Source organism: Peromyscus eremicus, chromosome 15 (genome assembly GCF_949786415.1).
Source record: "Peromyscus eremicus chromosome 15, PerEre_H2_v1, whole genome shotgun sequence".
NCBI lineage: Eukaryota > Metazoa > Chordata > Mammalia > Rodentia > Cricetidae > Peromyscus > Peromyscus eremicus.
In genome coordinates, this window is record NC_081431.1 from 30,870,499 (window position 1) to 30,888,598 (window position 18,100).

General features: G+C 37.8%; 1 protein-coding gene across 4 annotated transcripts in view; it reads right to left on the reverse strand.

Annotated features, from left to right (window-relative positions):
- Kifap3 (kinesin associated protein 3) overlaps positions 1–18,100 on the reverse strand; it is a 135,191-nt gene that overhangs the window by 52,449 nt on the left and 64,642 nt on the right. For all 4 annotated transcript variants that reach the window (XM_059281189.1, XM_059281188.1, XM_059281190.1 and 1 more), the window contains exons 12-16: positions 11,993–12,101; positions 10,388–10,500; positions 7,386–7,551; positions 6,730–6,855; positions 2,173–2,271 (exon numbers count right to left, since the gene is read on the reverse strand). In XM_059281189.1, the coding sequence (XP_059137172.1) occupies positions 2,173–2,271; positions 6,730–6,855; positions 7,386–7,551; positions 10,388–10,500; positions 11,993–12,101 (613 nt within the window). The remainder of the gene's footprint in view (positions 1–2,172; positions 2,272–6,729; positions 6,856–7,385; positions 7,552–10,387; positions 10,501–11,992; positions 12,102–18,100) is intronic.

Genomic DNA, 18,100 nt, shown 5'->3' on the forward strand with positions numbered 1-18,100 from the left:
GAGGGCGTAGAAGGGGCGACTTTATATGTGAAAAGCATATTTGTAAAATTTGACAGAGGATTCTAACTCTAATTCTAGTAAAACAACTTGATGCTAAAGAAAGTAAACATTCTTTTAGTTTTCTAACCAGAACACCAAGTCACTTCTAGGACAAAGGAAATTAAACAGTTCTCAGAATTAGGACAGAAAATACTCTACGGAGCTCTCCTTGGAAGCAGTTCTAGATGGATGACAAATACCTTTAAATTGCTGAAGGAAATAACTGTCAACCTGGAATTCTATATTATGCTAAATTATTATTAAAATGACAAGCTAGTTATTTTCAGATAATCCTATTTTATTGTTTACATATAATATTACTACATATAAAAATCCTCATTGTAAGTGGGAGTCAATTCAAGAATAGCAAAATAAAATACAAGCAAAGACAGGAGGACTCCAAAACAAGGCATGCTCTTGTCATTACTGTCGGTTGTCCACAAACCCGACGATGAGGCCTTACTGCATGAGACAAAACCCAACTTGAGTTAATAGAGAAGTAGCAATTGAGCTGGGAAGCACCTCCTTGCTGGCCAGCCTTCCAAGTGCCAGAAGGTGACATGATAGCCGCCAGGAGAGAAGAGCTACCAATGGGCTTACCTCTGTCTCAACCCTATGAACCTCAAAGTCAACTCGCCAGGCAAGACGTGCCCATCTGTGCAATAGTGCCCTGACTGTTATGGGGTAACCAAAGAGTGTCTTCTTGGATTTGAGGCCTGCTCCACAGGAGGGAATCCATGCCAGACATTGTAAACTCAGTAAAAAATCCATGCCTGGGAGGATTATAGGCCGTAGGGAAAACTGACTACTATTGTTTAGCTAAATTGATAAAGCATCAAACTGCCTTCTAATTATCTACGTTTATATACATAGGTAAATGCTATTCTCAGCCTCTATAAGTGAAGCCCCTCTTTAGTACTCACAAAAAATCCTTAAGATGAAATAGGTTGTCTTTCAAAGAAGTCCCCTAGCAATATATGGCTGTCATTCTGTTTTATGCAGTGACTTTTCATGAAGATTTTTTTATGGGCTACAGAAACAACTTAGTCTTTAAAGGCTACAGCTCACTACCAAAACTTTAAGAATACTTTTATATTTTGTCTGTGTCCCAAAAATTTGAGTGAGGGTGAATTCAAAATTAATGGACTAATTAATTTCGTGGAGGAGATTTCAAGACAGCATAGTGTTCAGGCTCAGAAATCTTCCTGCTGGCTCCTTTTAGCTGGGTTTTAACCACAAAGCAAAGATATGAAAAACATGCAGATTGACCATTAAAGGAGTAGGAGTGCAATTAAAGCTTAAGGCAAAGAGGCTGTAGGCTTTAAAGAGATTAATACTACTAAGAAAAAGTGAAGTAATTTTCAGTCAGCCAACAGAACGATAGGAAAGGAGCTTTGAAGACATTTCTATGGACTCCACCCATTACAGGTTCTACAGTGCAAAACTTCAAACTAAGACTTTCCTCTGGAAATAGCAAGCTCCAGGGCACCTTCCTGAAAAAAAAAAAGCTACCCAGGCACATGGAGACTGCTGCACCACCAGTGCACTCAAGCAGGTTGTCTACCCCGGTACGGTCCACATGCACTGGTTTTGCAAATATGCTGAATGAGGATTTATGGGCTTATGGAGGATTGCACCAAGGTTCCAGAGAAAGTCCTTGAAGGCAAGCAGTGTGGAGATATGTTGGATTTCCCACAGGAAGCCCCTATGAGGCTTATGCACGAAGCTATGAGAGTAAAGTTGAAATGGAGACCCTGAGGGTACTGGAGATAGCAAGAATGCTACAGGCACTAATGTGTCATGTACCTCTCCCATACAGTCTAACCATCATTTTCTAGGCTGTTCTTAGTGTACTTAATTTGTTCTGTGGTCTGTTAGGTGAAGTGGAGTTTTACACTGGTGGTATGCTGGCATTCACAAAGGTTCTGATTCTGGAATACTGCAAGTTTCAGATGTTCTTTTAATCCCATACTAATTTCAGCTACACAATTCCCACAGAGAAGAGATTCCATCTAAATTCATTTCAAAGTCTGCTGTTTTCTACAGTATTTCAACATTTGAAAGAAAACACCAAAAATGAATGCTTCTACAATTGTAAATTATTGTTATATATTTTAAACCTTGAAAGGATACGCGTTTCCTTGATTATGACATCTCTTGTGGCCTGATGGAAAACCATTTGGTAGAAGACATAAATTATCTGACACACAAATTCATCATCCTCTTGCTGAGCTGAAAGAAAACAGAAGCTTCCATGACAGAATTCTCTTTCCACACTGATCTCAAACATTTGGGAAACAGAGTGATGGTCACAGGCAGACAAATAGCAGCATTTGAGTTACCCCCCCCCCCCCATATTGACTTCACATAGGAAGAACACTTAAAAGTGATACTTTCTAAAGTATAAGTCCTTATTAGAATTGGACTCTTGGGGTAGAATGTGGCTTAGTGGAAGAGCACTTGCCTAGTATTTGTGACAACCTGGGTTTGATCACCAGAAACACAGGAAAAGAAAAAGAAAATGGACTATTATAAAAAGATGTTTGTTTAATAATATCCACAAAGTTAAACTTTACATATATTGGCATAAAAGAGGTATTTTTGTTTCAATCCAATTATTATAATAAAATGCTGGCATAAGGGCTAATTATAAATATTTACATTTTATGCTAATAATGGTGACTAATAAATGTTTAGTATTAAAAACTTGTAATTTAATACAATTACTTAGAGAAATCCACTGAAATGTGATTTATTGATAGAGTATTGCTATCGACTCCTGGCAGCATTTCAATGACATGTTAGAAACATATTTCCTGGTGACCATAGTGTCTACTTAGCCATGTGAACTAAACTGTGGGCCTCTTCAGGTCTAATCTGCCTCAGACGATTCGCATCACTAATTTCCTAAATAAACCATTCCTATGAACCATTCTCTTTCCAGATAGGGTCTGCTCTAGGAGGTTTTCAACACTGAAAATGTACATAATTCTTTTTTTCCCTATGTAGATCTTAAAATCATACATATCTCTCCCTGTGGAAAGCTTATATTAGAGACTATAAACACAGTAGAACTCTGAGCTGCTGTCAACTCACTTTGAATATCTCAGCACTCTCAGTTAAATTACAGCAGAACATTCTAAGACATGGGTCATTTTCTTAACTTTTGCAGCTTCACAAGCTCTTCATCTTCTGTCCATTAATTTTTACTCCCCAACTATCTAGTTTCTTTTAATTAATTCTAATCTATAAACTCCTGGCTGTGAGAAGGATATGTGAAAATAAATACATACATACATACTATACTTTTGAAATGGAATACTTTATAGTATGACTATATCATTAGATGCTCTCTTAAAATATTAAAATGACAAAGCAAATTAAAAAAAAACTCAAAAAAGAAAATGTACAAAAGACTTACATAGGTAACTCATTTTATTGGCCTTGCCTAACCTAAACAGACAATAAACACAAACTAGAGGTCAATTTCATTAATTATCAGGGAACTTGAAATTCACACCACGAGGAGATATAGTAGGAAGGCTGCAGCTAATGGACTGACAATGCCTAGAGTGGGGTGACAAAGAGCAGCTTTAACTGTCTTGCCCTGGTAACTGGACTGAAAAGTGGCACCATTTACTGAAAGCTAAACAGAATGCCAACTCTCTGACTCGGCAAGTCTACTCTTAGGTACACACCTAATAGAAATGAGCACATATGCTAACAGCTAAAGGAAAGGTTTCAGAAACATTATTTAAACAGTTACTATCCCGAATGCCCTAAACCAAAAAACCCATCAATGGTACAAAAGATAAGATTATATTTATAATACAATACTATATACAGCAATGAAAAAGAGCAAGCCTATACGTAACATAGATGGGTCTCATAAATATATATAGGATAAAATCAGCACAATTTCACTTACACAGTTAAAACCCAAGCCAAGCCAACCTATCAGTGATATAACTCAAGACCAGAAGGACAAGCAGTTTTCCTCTGATGTCGACCCTAGCTTTAACCCTTTTGTGTTTTACCATGCAGCACAGGTGGAAGCCAGGGAACTAGAAAAGGGTCCTGTGGGGACAGGTAAAGGGAGAGGAAGTAATAGATTAGGGAAAACCCAAGCAATGAGGTGACTATTGGAGTGGAAAGGCTTAAGCAGGGAGGAGCACGGGGCATGGGGGAGCCATGGAGAAAAGGGGAGGCTAACGCAAAGGAAAGAACATGAAAAGCCACATAGAGCCTACTGTCTCACCACACAACAAAACTGAGTGGAGGGGCAACATAGGTGCCATGGGGAAGAGCGCTGAGTGCTGTGGGCTAAAGGAGTCAGTGGGGGAGGGGCATGGGAGAGGGAAGCAGGTAATGAGAGCTTAACCAAAACGAAGGGTGTGTGAAAAGGCTTTATGGAAACTTACGAGTTAGGAAGCTAATTTCAAAATACAACTTAAAAAACAAAACAAAACAAAAAAAAAAAGAGAATAAAATTATTACCCTACATGGGTGACAATCCTGTTGCTAGAAGACAGGTTAGTAAATAAAAACTGCAATTCCAAGGCACATGATACCTCCCTGTGAGTTACAGGTCCGGGAGGCCCCAGAGGTCTCTAAATACAGGCTGTGGCCATTGCCCTGTGTTACCCACCATAACTACATGGTAAGACTCTATTGCTAAAGACAGTATACATTTTGGCTTCAGGACACGAAATATTAATCTCAAACTGACTGGGAAACTTCCTTCCTGCTGTCTAGCTTACACAGTGCCAAAGAGTGCAGAAGGCTACTAGTCGAGAAAAGACATCAACGATCTAACCGAACACCAGACCACCCTGCATACTACAACACCAGTCTGCCAGAAAAGATGTGTCTACTGGTACATAGTGGCAATAATGTTATGGGATAACTAAGCACCTTCTTATTGGATCTGAGGCCTGTTCCATAAGAAGGAATTTCATGCCTGGTACTGTAATCCTGGTCAAAGCTTACAGTTAGGGAGGTCATAGACACTTTGCTAAACGGACATGCTGTCAAATAGCCTTCTAAATATTTATGCTTATGCTCACAGAACCAGGTTGTTTTCAGCCTTGGTCAGAGAAGCTCATTCCTACAGTGAACAGTAGTCAACAGAGAGATGCAGAACTGGTCAAAGTCTGAGAAAAAGAGACTATGTGCTTAGCTCTAATTGGATGTCTTTATTAACCAGACTACTAACATGGCTCAGGCATCACTGTGGAAGAGGAGGTGGAAAGAATGTTAAGAGCCAAATGATGGGAAGAGTGCTGTGCAAACTGTCTTCTGGACATCAGATGCCTAGTGCAATAATGCACACACCGCAGCTATGGCTGCATAAGACCCACGCATATCCAGCCAGCCTCACCCCTTACTGAGGGGCTATTGGCAGTGAACAGCTGCTGGGGAGGGAGCATGATTCTTCCTGAGGAAGCAGCTATTGCTTGCTAGCCTAGCCTCCAGTGGACCGATCACACCTATGTACATAGGGGCAGCACTAACTGGATTGAGTGGGTTATAAAAAATGAAGTTGGAAAAAGAGTGTCTTGAGGGGGCATAGGAAAATCCAGAAAGGTAAAATGGGGTGGATATGATCATATTTCATTATGTGTGTGTGTGTGTGTGTGTGTGTGTGTGTGTATATGAAATTCTCAAAAAGGATGCTTAAAAGATAGAAATCACTCAACAGGAAGCATTAATGATTGGGAAAACAGCAGCCATACTTCTAGAATGCCAGTAATATTTATTTCCCTACATAGGTAATGCAGTATGGCTATATTTACTTTGATGGTTCACTTATAGTTCGTGGATTTTTCTTATGTAGAGTATACTTCCAAACTGTCTACTAAAAATTAGTAACATGTGTATCTATCTTATAAATGGCACTGGAAGGACCGAGAGGAAGAACTGTGCTTTCTTTAGATGTCTCACACTAAGTTTAATTTTATATAATTAGCTACTTTTAATCTATAAGATGGAGTAGAAAATTACCCCAATGAAATCATTTCAATTTCAGATAAATTTTATCTGAAATAGGGACAATAATGAGCCCTGGCCCCTCCAGAACAATACAAAGTAAGGGCAAGACTCTAGGTCCCACTAATACTGTACCCTCACACTACTGTGGCTAATTCAATTGAAACTCAGGTTCTCGGTCCTGACAACCACATTTCAGGTGTTCAATGGTCACATGTGTTGGGCAGGGCAGATAAGATATAGGACATTTATTTTCCTGGCAAGTTCAGAGGGCAACATCCTGTGGATCTAGAAGAGACTATGATGTTTAGAATCAGCTTCCAGTTCATGTTCCTACCAAGAAGGTAAGATATAAAAAGGAAGAGTTGTACAATAGAGAAGAGCAAACTCAAACCAAGATAAAGTTGGACAGAAAGAAGTGATTCAGTAGAACGTGTTGACTCTGGGAAAGGAGGGAAATGTCCATGAAATCAGTGCAGAATTACTCCATAGTAACGTGCTTAGCAGCAACCTCAAGTCCTTTCATATTATTCCATCCAATCCCAGTTAGCAGCTTGGATAGTTCATTTTTCTTAACTACATATTGAGTTAATTCTATGATTAATGAAAGAAAATGCATATTATATAACGTTGCAGACTGTATTTTATATTTTCAAATTTAAAATAATGTCCCTTATGCACTGGCATGAAAGTGAGAATTACCATTCAGCAGTTCAATGAGTGCTGGGATTATCCCAGATTTCGCTAGAAGTGCGGCACACGAGTCATCCATAGACACAGTTCCAATCATTATAACCACTTCTAAAACAAGGTCGTCCTCTGCAGCACCTGGAAAATCAAGGCAGGGAAGGTTCTCACTGAGTGTCCTGAGCAAACCCATTCCTTGTGCCAAATGTGAGTGCACAGAAAAGATACTGAAAGATGTTAAATCCATCCCTATGAATCTTTGATATGCTTATAAAGTTGTCTTTTTATTTCAGATTTTTCATGTTTCTCCATGACAGCCTGGGGAACTGGTAAGACAATAGGATGGTGTAAATATATTTTTGAAAATACAACTGAAAGATAATGTAAGCAAATGTTTCAAAAAACTGCATGTATGCATGGGGGCGGGGCACTTGTTCATAAAAAGACAGTAAAAATCTAAAACTAAAAATACATAGGGAAGATAAATTAATGTTAAGAAATCACTCTTAGGACAAATGAGGATTAACAGAAAACAGGGGACTTGGTAATCGTTTCTAAAACCAATGCTGTTGGAAGAGTATGCTGCCTAGAACAATGGACTCACACAATGCTGTGTGAGCAGCCCTATCCAAAACCTAGAGCTTAAGCAAAGTTATAAAATGGACACAGACCTGGCTTTAGCTTATCTTTGAGGAACGGAACCAGCTTGTACTCCTTCAGAACCAGCTCCCAGTCTAGGTCTGGGATGGTCAAATTTGCCAGAGTTCCCAAACACTCAATTACAAACTCCTCCTCTTCATCACTGGATATCTGGGCTGCAAGGTCCCCAACATAATCCTGAGGACAGCAGAATCGCAACAGAATTAAAATCTAGGAGAGGATACAACCTAATACCTGAACCCACTGGTAGAAAAAAAGGCAAAACAAAACATAATTCTCATTTTAATTGAGTTAACTTTCTAAGGGTTTGATGATAAGCTCCAGAGAGGGTAGATTGATTGGACAGTTATAACATTACAATGCAGTGTGGGATTTCTTTTTTTTTTTTCTCAGCATGTTGAAATAAGTGATTGTGGTAATTGTGTACAAAGGTAAATAGATAAGGGAAGAAGAGCTGTTTTCTCCCCTGTGGTCAAAACCTGCAGATCCTGTATTCAGACTTAATCTCGACTCACGGATCCATCATTTACTGGCTGTGAACCTTAAGCATACTTTAATTTCTGAAAACATGATGATGTCTTTTAAGACTATAACATTGGAACTATCATCTATACAGTAACCACTTCACATATATCAAGCTATTATCATCATTACTTCAAAACAAACCTTAAAATCTTATGGGCTGGAAGTCAGGTTTTAAGTTAGAGAGAATTTATTTAATAACAAGCCTATGACTAATATACTCAACAAATATTAAGTACCTGTTAAATGTTAATAATAGTGTTATTGTGGCAGAAATGTTGGGGAATATATAAAGCCTGTTCTCATAGTGCCTTCAATCAGTCATTAACAGCATTCTGAGGCTCTTTTACGGTTATGTGGCAAGCATAAGTCAAAATGGTCAAGTTTTCAACTTTTGTAACTAGATAAATTAGACACTTTTGAAAAGATGGAAGAAAGAACATTTAGGTAAGTAATTTGCTTCTAATGCAAGTACCCAGCTGATCCAACATCTTTAAGATTTTACAACCTACTACTTCAGAGTATAGGGGTGTGTTATCTGGCAAGTTGTGGTAGGTAATGGAGAAAGAATTCTGGACTAAGCAGGTACAGGTGAATAAGAAGGTCTGACCATAGCCTGGGTCATGGAAATGTGGATATATTGTTTATGTTCTCTCTGTTGACGATAGAGATTTCTAACATGCTAGTCGGTCTTCACTGATGCCCAGATGTCAGTAAAGATACATTTTCAGAGAAATAAACAGATAATAAAATGACCCTCACTCTGGGAAGCAGCACTTAAGCCATAGTTGGCACAACTGTCCAAAACTGGGAAGGAAAGTGGCTTGGGCTGGAGCAGCCAGGAGGCAGTAGAGATAGAAACAATCCCCTGAAGACTAACTTCTCTGCCCCTGTTCCTGACACTCACAGTGCTGGACCCTGCACTCACCTGGAGCAGTGGTACATTTCCTGGCTGGCCAAGCAACCACTGTGGAGCTTTAGGAAGTAGAATGCTCAGCCGTTGCACTCCCATGTGAAGTGGATTAAAACTTACTGACACAGACCAGTAGAAGACCAGTTCGTTGGAGTGAGATACAACACAGCTGGACACTGGCCTTCCTGGTTCTCTTCCATCTGGGTTATTGGACCTTATATGACCTCATAAACTCTGAATCTCCTAATTTCACATTACAGTAGGGATAACTGATCAGTAGCCATCCTGCCAATTTTAGCAGGATGCCAAACATGCAGTAACTTCTTACTGTAGTTTAAACTATATCTTTCGGAAAAAACCTGAGTCCAGAGTCCCTATGGTGGGCCAGTTCATGATCAGAGAATTTAAGCACTAGGGTCATCTGAACTACCTCCTTTGTCTTCTCTCTTTTGTCTGTTTCATCTTTCTGAAGCACTTACAAATTGATGATGTGTGCTCTATAACAGGCGGGCACATGAATAAGCTTTAACTCTGGAGTGGATTTGAAGTAGAATAATCGTAACAGCTCATTTGTCTCAGCACTCACTAGGTATCAGGAGTTTCTCACCACTTCATTATTATTGTGACTCTGAGAATGGGGCTCTTTCTGTAGTCCACAGGGGAGACAGTGAGATGCAAAGAGGTTCAATGACTTGCCCGAGCATCTATGTCAGAGCTCAGGTTCTTTACCATCCTGCTCTTTTGCTTTCTCTTTCAGAACTCTGGGGAACAGTGACAAAGTAACAGGAAGCACACCCTTGGCAATGCACCCTTGCTCTGTGCTCCCATCAAAGCAGAGGAGAGCACACCAGGTGCCCCAACTACTTTCTGAAACTGTAAAGAATTTTTATTCCATATTTTTATTTTGTTTATTGTTTACATTTGTGTGTGTGGTGTGGAGCACATATGGAAGTTAGAGGACAACTTGAAGGAGAAAATGTACCAAACCAATGCAAAATATTAATATGGAACTGGGTATGTATGCAAACGTGTACAGATGCCTGCATATGCACAGAGGTCAGAGACCAACTTAAGGAGTCAGTTCTCTCCACTGTATGGGTCTTGGGATTGAACTCAGGTTGTCAGAGGGTAATTTAATTATGTTAAATCACTGTTATTAATTGTTGACATTAATGGGCTTTCTTATAACACTGTTATGCACATACATAAAAATTCTGACTATATTCACACATCATTACCTTAGCCTGACTTGTTCCTTTTCCTAATAGCCTCTCCCAAGGGTTCTTTTTTTTTCTTGAAAATACTGTAGACTGAGGGAAGCCAGACTCAGAAAGACAGATGTCACATGTTCTCTTCTGTGGATCCTGGCTCTGAATCTTTTCCTTCATTTAATTTTTTGAGAATTTTACTCATCAGTGCTGTTGAGTTAAGCTCACAAAGGTTCTCACAAGCGCAGAGGCAGCTTGAGTCTTGAATAAACATTTGAAGAGAACCCAGGAAGAGCTGTTGTCCCCAAATGCAGCAACTTAAGGCTATGGTCTCAAGGTTTTAACAGACAGAAAGCTGGAAGCTACTCACGATGAACAGATTCTTAGTGGGTCCATCATGCTGGGAGATGTTTCTGATCATCTTCATCAGCAGTGGGTCCTTGAGCTTCAGGGCTCTTTTCATGAGCATCTTCAGCCCGTTACCTAGAACAGAAAAATGGAAATTTCTGCATAACACTAAGGTTATATTAAGCTTAAACAGCTTTTTGTTTGGGGTGCATCTAGTAGAATGCAGAATCCATAAGTGTACAATTTGAATTAGACAAATGTATGTGCTGTGTAACCCAAACCACACACCATATAAACTATGCATAGAATATTCCTGTTCATTCCCCTTGTGGCCTGCCTTTCAATTTTATTCCCCCACACAACTATTTTTCCTTCATCCTTTCTTTTTCTACTTCTCTTATTTATCTTTTCAAACATAGTTGAGCTTTATGATCTACAGCTTCATCAAAATAGGCTCATACAGCAAATGCTTTCTTGGGTTTGGGTCATGCTCCACAAATAAAAAAAAAACATTTTTGAAAAAAAATTATATTTCTAGGAATTCTTAAAATACAAAACTGGAAATTTCATAGAGAAAGGATAATTACTACAGCACTGTTTATGCTTGAAAAGTGCAACAAGTTAACTATGCAAAAGAGTTGAGCAGACCGTGACAAAATTGAAGCTCAATTATGCTTTTATTTTTAAATGAACCTATTTTAAAGATGTTTGTTATTATTATTATTATTATTTTTGTGTATGTGTGCACATGATGTTTGTGTGTTTGTGTGTGCTTTGGCATGCATGTGGAGGTCAGAGGACAACTTTGAGTATGCAGATTTCTCCCTTTATATGGGTTCTGGGAATTGAACTTAGGTCACAAGGCTTGCGTGGTAAGCTCTTTCATCCACCAAGCCCACTCACTAGCCCACTTTTATAAAAGTATTTTATTATATGGAATGATATTAAAAATATTATTTTGGAAGACCATTTTATAAGGCACAGAGAGAAAAATCACAGTTCCATTCAAAATTTTATAGGAGCATTATACAAAAATTGTATTTATTTCTGAGTGGTTAGAATAAAGATTTAAGATTTTTTTGCTTGCTCATTTGAATTTTTTTATAATGAACATGTACTCCTCAAATAAATAAAAACTGTTCAGTAGACACTGAAACATCTAAGTAAGATAAGTAATTTATCAGGATACAATAGAAACAATAACCTGGTATTTTTTTGTTTGTTTGTTTTTTCGAGACACAGTTTCTCTGTGTAGTTTTGGTGCCTGTCCTGGATCTCGCTCTGTAGGACATGCTGGCCTTGAACTCACAGAGATCCGCCCGGCTCTGCCTCCCGAGTGCTGGGATTAAAGGTGTGTGCCACCACTACCCAGCTTAAACCTGGTATTCTTCTATTTCATTACCTTTCAAATAAATGCAAATAGATTTGTGTATAAAATATTACCAAGGAGTATATCCATCAGAAAAGGATATTTTATGAGACCCATAAGAATTATAAGCATACAGAAGAAACTATTTAAGAGAATTTATGTTTGCATTGTATTCTTTCTTCCTTTTATTATATATTTCTCATTATATGCAAATTACCATATGCTACAGAGGCTACCTGTGAAGCTCTGTGCACTGACCTTCACAGATGAGCTGGACATTTCTCTTGTTAGCAGCAAGATTAATGCAGAAAGAAATCAACTCCAAGTCAATTCGTTCATCTGAACATTCGAAGAGCATCTTCATTAACTAGCAAGAGACACAGTCGTACTTTACTCAAAACACCAAAACAAAGCCCAGAAGTAGAATATATGAAGTATTCCCTTAAATCACATGTCAGAAATAAGGTAATCTGCATTTTATTACAAACCGGAAAGCTGTAACTGTTAAGTAGAGAAAAATGAGTAAATATATAATGAATAACTAAATGACCAGTATTAAATACAAATTCCAAATAGAGAAGAGAATGCTAGAAAAATCAAATAACACCTCGGCACGTCAAGGAACTGAAAATATTGCCTGGAAGCCATGCAGTCCGAATAAAGAAAACAGTTCACACAAAAGTGACAAGGAAGCAAAGGATGCAATTGTGCTGAAGACCTGAAGGACGTCAGGCATGGCTGATGAAAAGAAGAAAGTAAGAGCCAGACCCTGCAGCTCCTGTAACACGTTAAGGATTCTGGGCTTCATCCTAAGGATATACCAACATTACTAAACATTTCTGGGGAGGAAAAGTATCAGGAAAAGAAAGGTATGAATCAGGACAATGTTTTGTAACATACAGAGATTAGAATCACATTTTATTTAAAATTACACAGGATTACACAAAAGTAAACAAATAAGGAGAAAACGATATATGTAGAGAGAAAGTTTCAACTAAAATGATAGCTACCTGTGCTAGCTATGTTGTGCAACTGGGACAGAAATAAGAGGAATGATTAGAGATACATTTTGAGAAGAGAATCAGAGTGGTACCTAATAACTGACTAGACATTGGGACTAATGGAGAAAAGGAATCAAAGATGAGTTTGGCGATCCTGCATTGAGAATGTCAGGGATAATGTTGTTAACATCTAGTAAAAAGGCTGGAAGCTAAAAGGGGAAAATAGTACTTTTGGTTTGACACTGGTGGAGTTCAAGCTGCCAATGACAGTTTAAGTACAGATATTCAGTAGGAGGCTATAACAGAGGCCTAAGCTTGTGTCTTTATTGGAGGCATAATGTTAGAAATTGCCACATACGGCTGATTTCTAAAACTGCAGACTGGATACCAGAACTTGTGCATGGACATAAAATGAGAAAAGAAATTCAGATAGAGATGAAGAAAGGGTCTGAGAAGTAAAAAACAGAAGTCAGGAAAGAAAAGAAAAGCTATGCATGCCAATAATGATTTACTTATTACGTATATATGCATGTGTTTCTGTGGGTGGGTGTGCACATGTGTGCAGGTCATTGACAAGCTTCTGTGGTGGGTGTGCACGTGTGTGCAGGTCAGATGACAAGCTTCTGTGGTGGGTGTGCACGTGTGTGCAGGTCATTGACAAGCTTCTGTGGTGGGTGTGCACGTGTGTGCAGGTCAGATGACAAGCTTCTGTGGTGGGTGTGCACGTGTGTGCAGGTCATTGACAAGCTTGAGGGCCCTTCTTCAGGCGCTGCCCGTCTTGTGTCTGGAAACATGGTCTCTTATTATAACTCGCCAAGTGGCCTAGGCTGGCTGGCCGGCATCCCCACAGCCTCCCTTGTGCTTGCACCACCACCCCAGGGTTTCTCTTTTTCAAATATGGGTTCTGGGAACCAAGGTCAGGACTTCACGGTTGTGTGGCAGACATTTTACTGACTGAGCTATCTCCCCAGCTCTGTACCAGTAAGCCGTAAGTGAGCAGATTTACATGATTCACAAAATACTCTTCTATTATGGGGAAGCCAAAAAGTTAAATTAGTACATATTGAGTAAAGATATTTTTGGTAAGTCAAAGTTGCTTATAAGAGATAAAGATATAAATATATAAGCTTTATAAGATAGATATAATAAAGACATAACATATGAAACAGCCTAAGACATATATTTCCATGTTGTGTTTTAGGATAATACCTTTTACAACCATATACTTTCATGAATAAGGTTTATTATTATTATTATTATTATTATTATATTTTTATTTATTGAGGCTATAATTGCATTAATTTCCACCATTTTTTCCTGCCTCTGGTTCCTTCCTCCATGTCCTTTTCCTCTACCCCAACACTCTCTCAGATTCATGGCCTCCTTTTCTTTAATTCTTATTTTGTATACAGTAAAGTGAGTAAATTTTTATTTTAGAATCTGATCTGCAAACTATGGTTTTAACTACTTTCTGTGTTTGCCCCAGATAGCTATAAAAAGGACACCCAGTCAGCACAGTCAAAATCAGTAATTTTTGTTGTTAGCAACAAACAGTTTGAAAACAGAATTAATTTAAAACACAATTCTATTCCAATTCTCATGAACAATTATAGTAATGTGGTATAATATACATGCAGAAACGACATAACACTGTAAGATTGAACCACTGGCATGTGTCATGTCCTCCCCAGAGGGCAGGTCACAAACCACAAATGAGTCACTAATGAATCTCTGAGTAAAAGATCATTAACACGTAGTAATGTTGTACTATAAAAAGACTCTAAGCCAAAAATAAAACGATCTTAATTTACTGGATATATATTTAACAGATTTGCTATCAGCCAATTAAAAAATAAACAAATTAGCAAAAAATGTGGACGACTATCCACTAATTAATGTAACTATGTTTTCAGATTATAATTCAAAATCTTTTACTGTTATCTTCCTTCAGAACTTTTAGTAATATGAAACTTTTTATAATGAAAATCTATTACACTGAAGCAATGCTTTAAGAAGGTAAAATATTATAACAAATATTTACTTCAAATTAGCCTTTGAAGTATAAAAATTACCCTTGAAAAATGAGGTTGCAGGTGACATATTTAGAAGGTATGGGTTAAAAAAATAATTTCCTTGCTAAATATCTTGTAGAAACAGATATGCTTTTTTAAAAAAGGTATGGCTTGAAAACTTTATTATCCCATCCATAAAACTGAGAAAGAACTTAAGTATGAGTAAAATGTATCCTAATAGAAAAATCACTGTTTCATCCTAATAAGAACACTTGCATTTTAAAGCACTCAAATTTCAAACCAGCTTAATTCAAACTCCAAGAGCCACAGTGCAGTTGTCTTTAATTTGATTGCTACCCATGGCACTTCAAACCCAAGGGTAATTACTGACAACTAGGAAATATTAAAACTAGATTTGTTCTGTTTTAACTGTCTGTTTTCATCTTTTACTAATCTAACAGGAAAGCACTAAAAGGTCTTCAGCCTGGGCAATGAAGAAGCAATAGCGTTCAATCAGACAAGTCCCATATTGAGTATCAGATACCAAAGACCCAAGACTGAAATCACTGTGTCTAGACTCTCTGGCACCTGACTTCACTTATTTACCAGTGACCAGAGGCCAACCCCCACAGCTCTCTGTATTCTCATACACCTCTACCACCCCAACCCCCCCCAGCCAAACATCTTTGAATGATTATGCCAGAACTGTGCATGCCGCAGGAATCTCTTCTGACTGGCTACTCCCTAGCTCTCCTGTTTGAAGTGATGTTCTGGTTTCTGAACTCAGCAGATAATGGCAGCAAGAGCAAAGAGGGCTGTCAGAAAGGACGTTTACCAGCATTCAGCTAAAAAGAAGCATGCAGATCAAAGTGGGGCCAAACAGGACAACTGCGGTGGAAAACATGTGGATCCCTCTGATGACTCCTGCATGCTGTTCTAGGGCAAAATATTCAATAACACTATGACATCACTACCTAACCATGTACTTTGATTGGCCATTCTATTACCAATAAATACTTTTATAAGCATCTGGATGGCATTTGCACCTATTTAAACAAAACATGCAGCTCAGAGGTCTAAATAACAATGAACTGTTAATGTGTACTTTTAACTATTATTAGACTACAACCATTAACTCCTGGTTATCCAAATACGCTTACCTGAAACAATCCACCCACTGAGCCCATTAAGATCATACATTAAAAAAAAAAAAAGATGACCTGAACTCAAATTTTGAGGAATAATGACAAATAGGGGAAAAAAAATGAGAGCACATTGAATAATTTCAGGCAATAAAGTACAAAGAAAGCAAAGCAATGCAAGATTGGATGAGATTATGAGGAAGACTACATGCATAATCACCTACTCTGAACATTTGATATTTTCAGAATGTAAACTCTAACCTAATTACAAGTTTATCCTGTAAACACATAGAAGATACTGCACAATGAATGAGTCAGAAATGATGAAAAAGACTCACATTTTACTACAAGTCATACTTTATTTATAGTCTAGATAGCACATATATATGCCATCTTATGTAATTAAGAATATAATCGTATTAAACATTCCCTCTGATCACTAAAATAGATATGAATCATTGCTGAGCCAATGCATTTCTGCCTTCAGAGTTATTACTGTCTTCTCTGAAAAATTCAGGTGTAATACTTGAAGACTTTTATTTTTAATCTTTAAAGAAAAATTAATGTCAATAATTAGAAAAGAACAAAGCTCATATTGACCTGCAGACACTGCCACGGTGACAGGGTCACTCTAATACATAGGTCAATTGGTATGCTGCCCTCAGTAACTTTAAAGCCCACCAGAAGCACAAATGCTGCCCCTGACAGGAGTCCATTTTTAATTTCTGAAGGAAGTATTCTATTTTATTTAACTTTTAATTTGCTTTCTATTATTCTTTTATCTTATAACAAACAATGGATGGCAACAAAACCACGTCAGCTTTTATTTAAGTATGTCAAAATTGGACAGTGCAAAATCAAAGTTACACGTTTCAATGGTACTTAAGGAATAAATATATTTTAGACTATCACTTGGTTTTATTAAAATATTATCTTAATACTAAAATGTTTCAAGATATTTACAATATAATTTGATATACTGAATCTCACTATTCCTCCAACAGTCAACATTTCAGAAAGATAAAAGAGAGAACAAATAAAAACCCAAAAATTGAATGGTTTTTGGAAAATTTGGCTCATGAAATACAGATGACAAATGTTTTAAAAATTTCTTCATCAACATGTGTGATATTAGAATGCTCTTTGTCAAGTATATACGGAGGAAGACTGTTTTTGAAAGGATGGGGGAACTGTTGTATACACCAAGTTTTAAGCTGCACTTACAACCATCTCTAAAAATGACTCTTAACAGGCTCTTTTTGAGTCATTTAAAGCTTCATATTTTACATTGAGATTATACGTTCTACAAGAATAGGAGAACTCCAAATTCAATCTTCAATGTAACAAGTTTTCCACCTCTTCCTGGTTTGTGTTTATTTCTCTCTCTCTCTCTCTTTTTTTTTTTCCAGAGCTGAGGACCGAACCCAGGGCCTTGCGCTTGCTAGGCAAGCGCTCTACCACTGAGCTAAATCCCCAACCCCTTATTTCTCTTTTTAAAGTTATTTTTAAAAATCTAAATCTGGATAAAAAGTAATTCTTTGAGAGATTTTTTTTTTGGATGTTTTCCAACTAATATCCTGTAGTCAATGAAGGTCATACATTGAAGGAGACTGGAGAAGGAACACCCTTTGAAACTACAAAGCAGAAACCTCTGGAAGCCTTGGAGCCAGGCTGCAGTGAATCACCTGTAATCTCCCCTGGACAGGGCTACTCTGTTACTGTAAACATGATGGACAGCTTGATCACACTGCGCGGCTATCAGCTGACACAGGTCACCACTGTGAGGACATGTCCTGCTGATAAGATGTGCTGTGCTGTCTTTGAAGGACGTTTATTTGCTACAAACACTCACTTTACCCACTAATGCAAGAGGAACAAGCCTTTGAAATGGCACCATTTTTTAAATGCATGGAAGGAAAACGTTAAAATTCTTGAAAAGCAAATTTTTAAATTCTGACTCACTAATTTAGAGTGAATAGAGGGACAGTCAGAGTTGATGAAAAGAGAAATCCGAGCCAATTTTATTAGAACAACAAAAACTGTGTAGCAGGAGTGAAGAATTACTTTATTAAGTGTGCTCCAGCCTTGTTCTCAAGTGTGTTCACAGCCTCTTTTTTATTTTATCTACACACCTTCTGAATTTTCTTTTGCTATTTAAAAAAAACTTTTTCCATAAAAATACAGTAAAAAGGTCAGTCAGTGCTGCAAGAA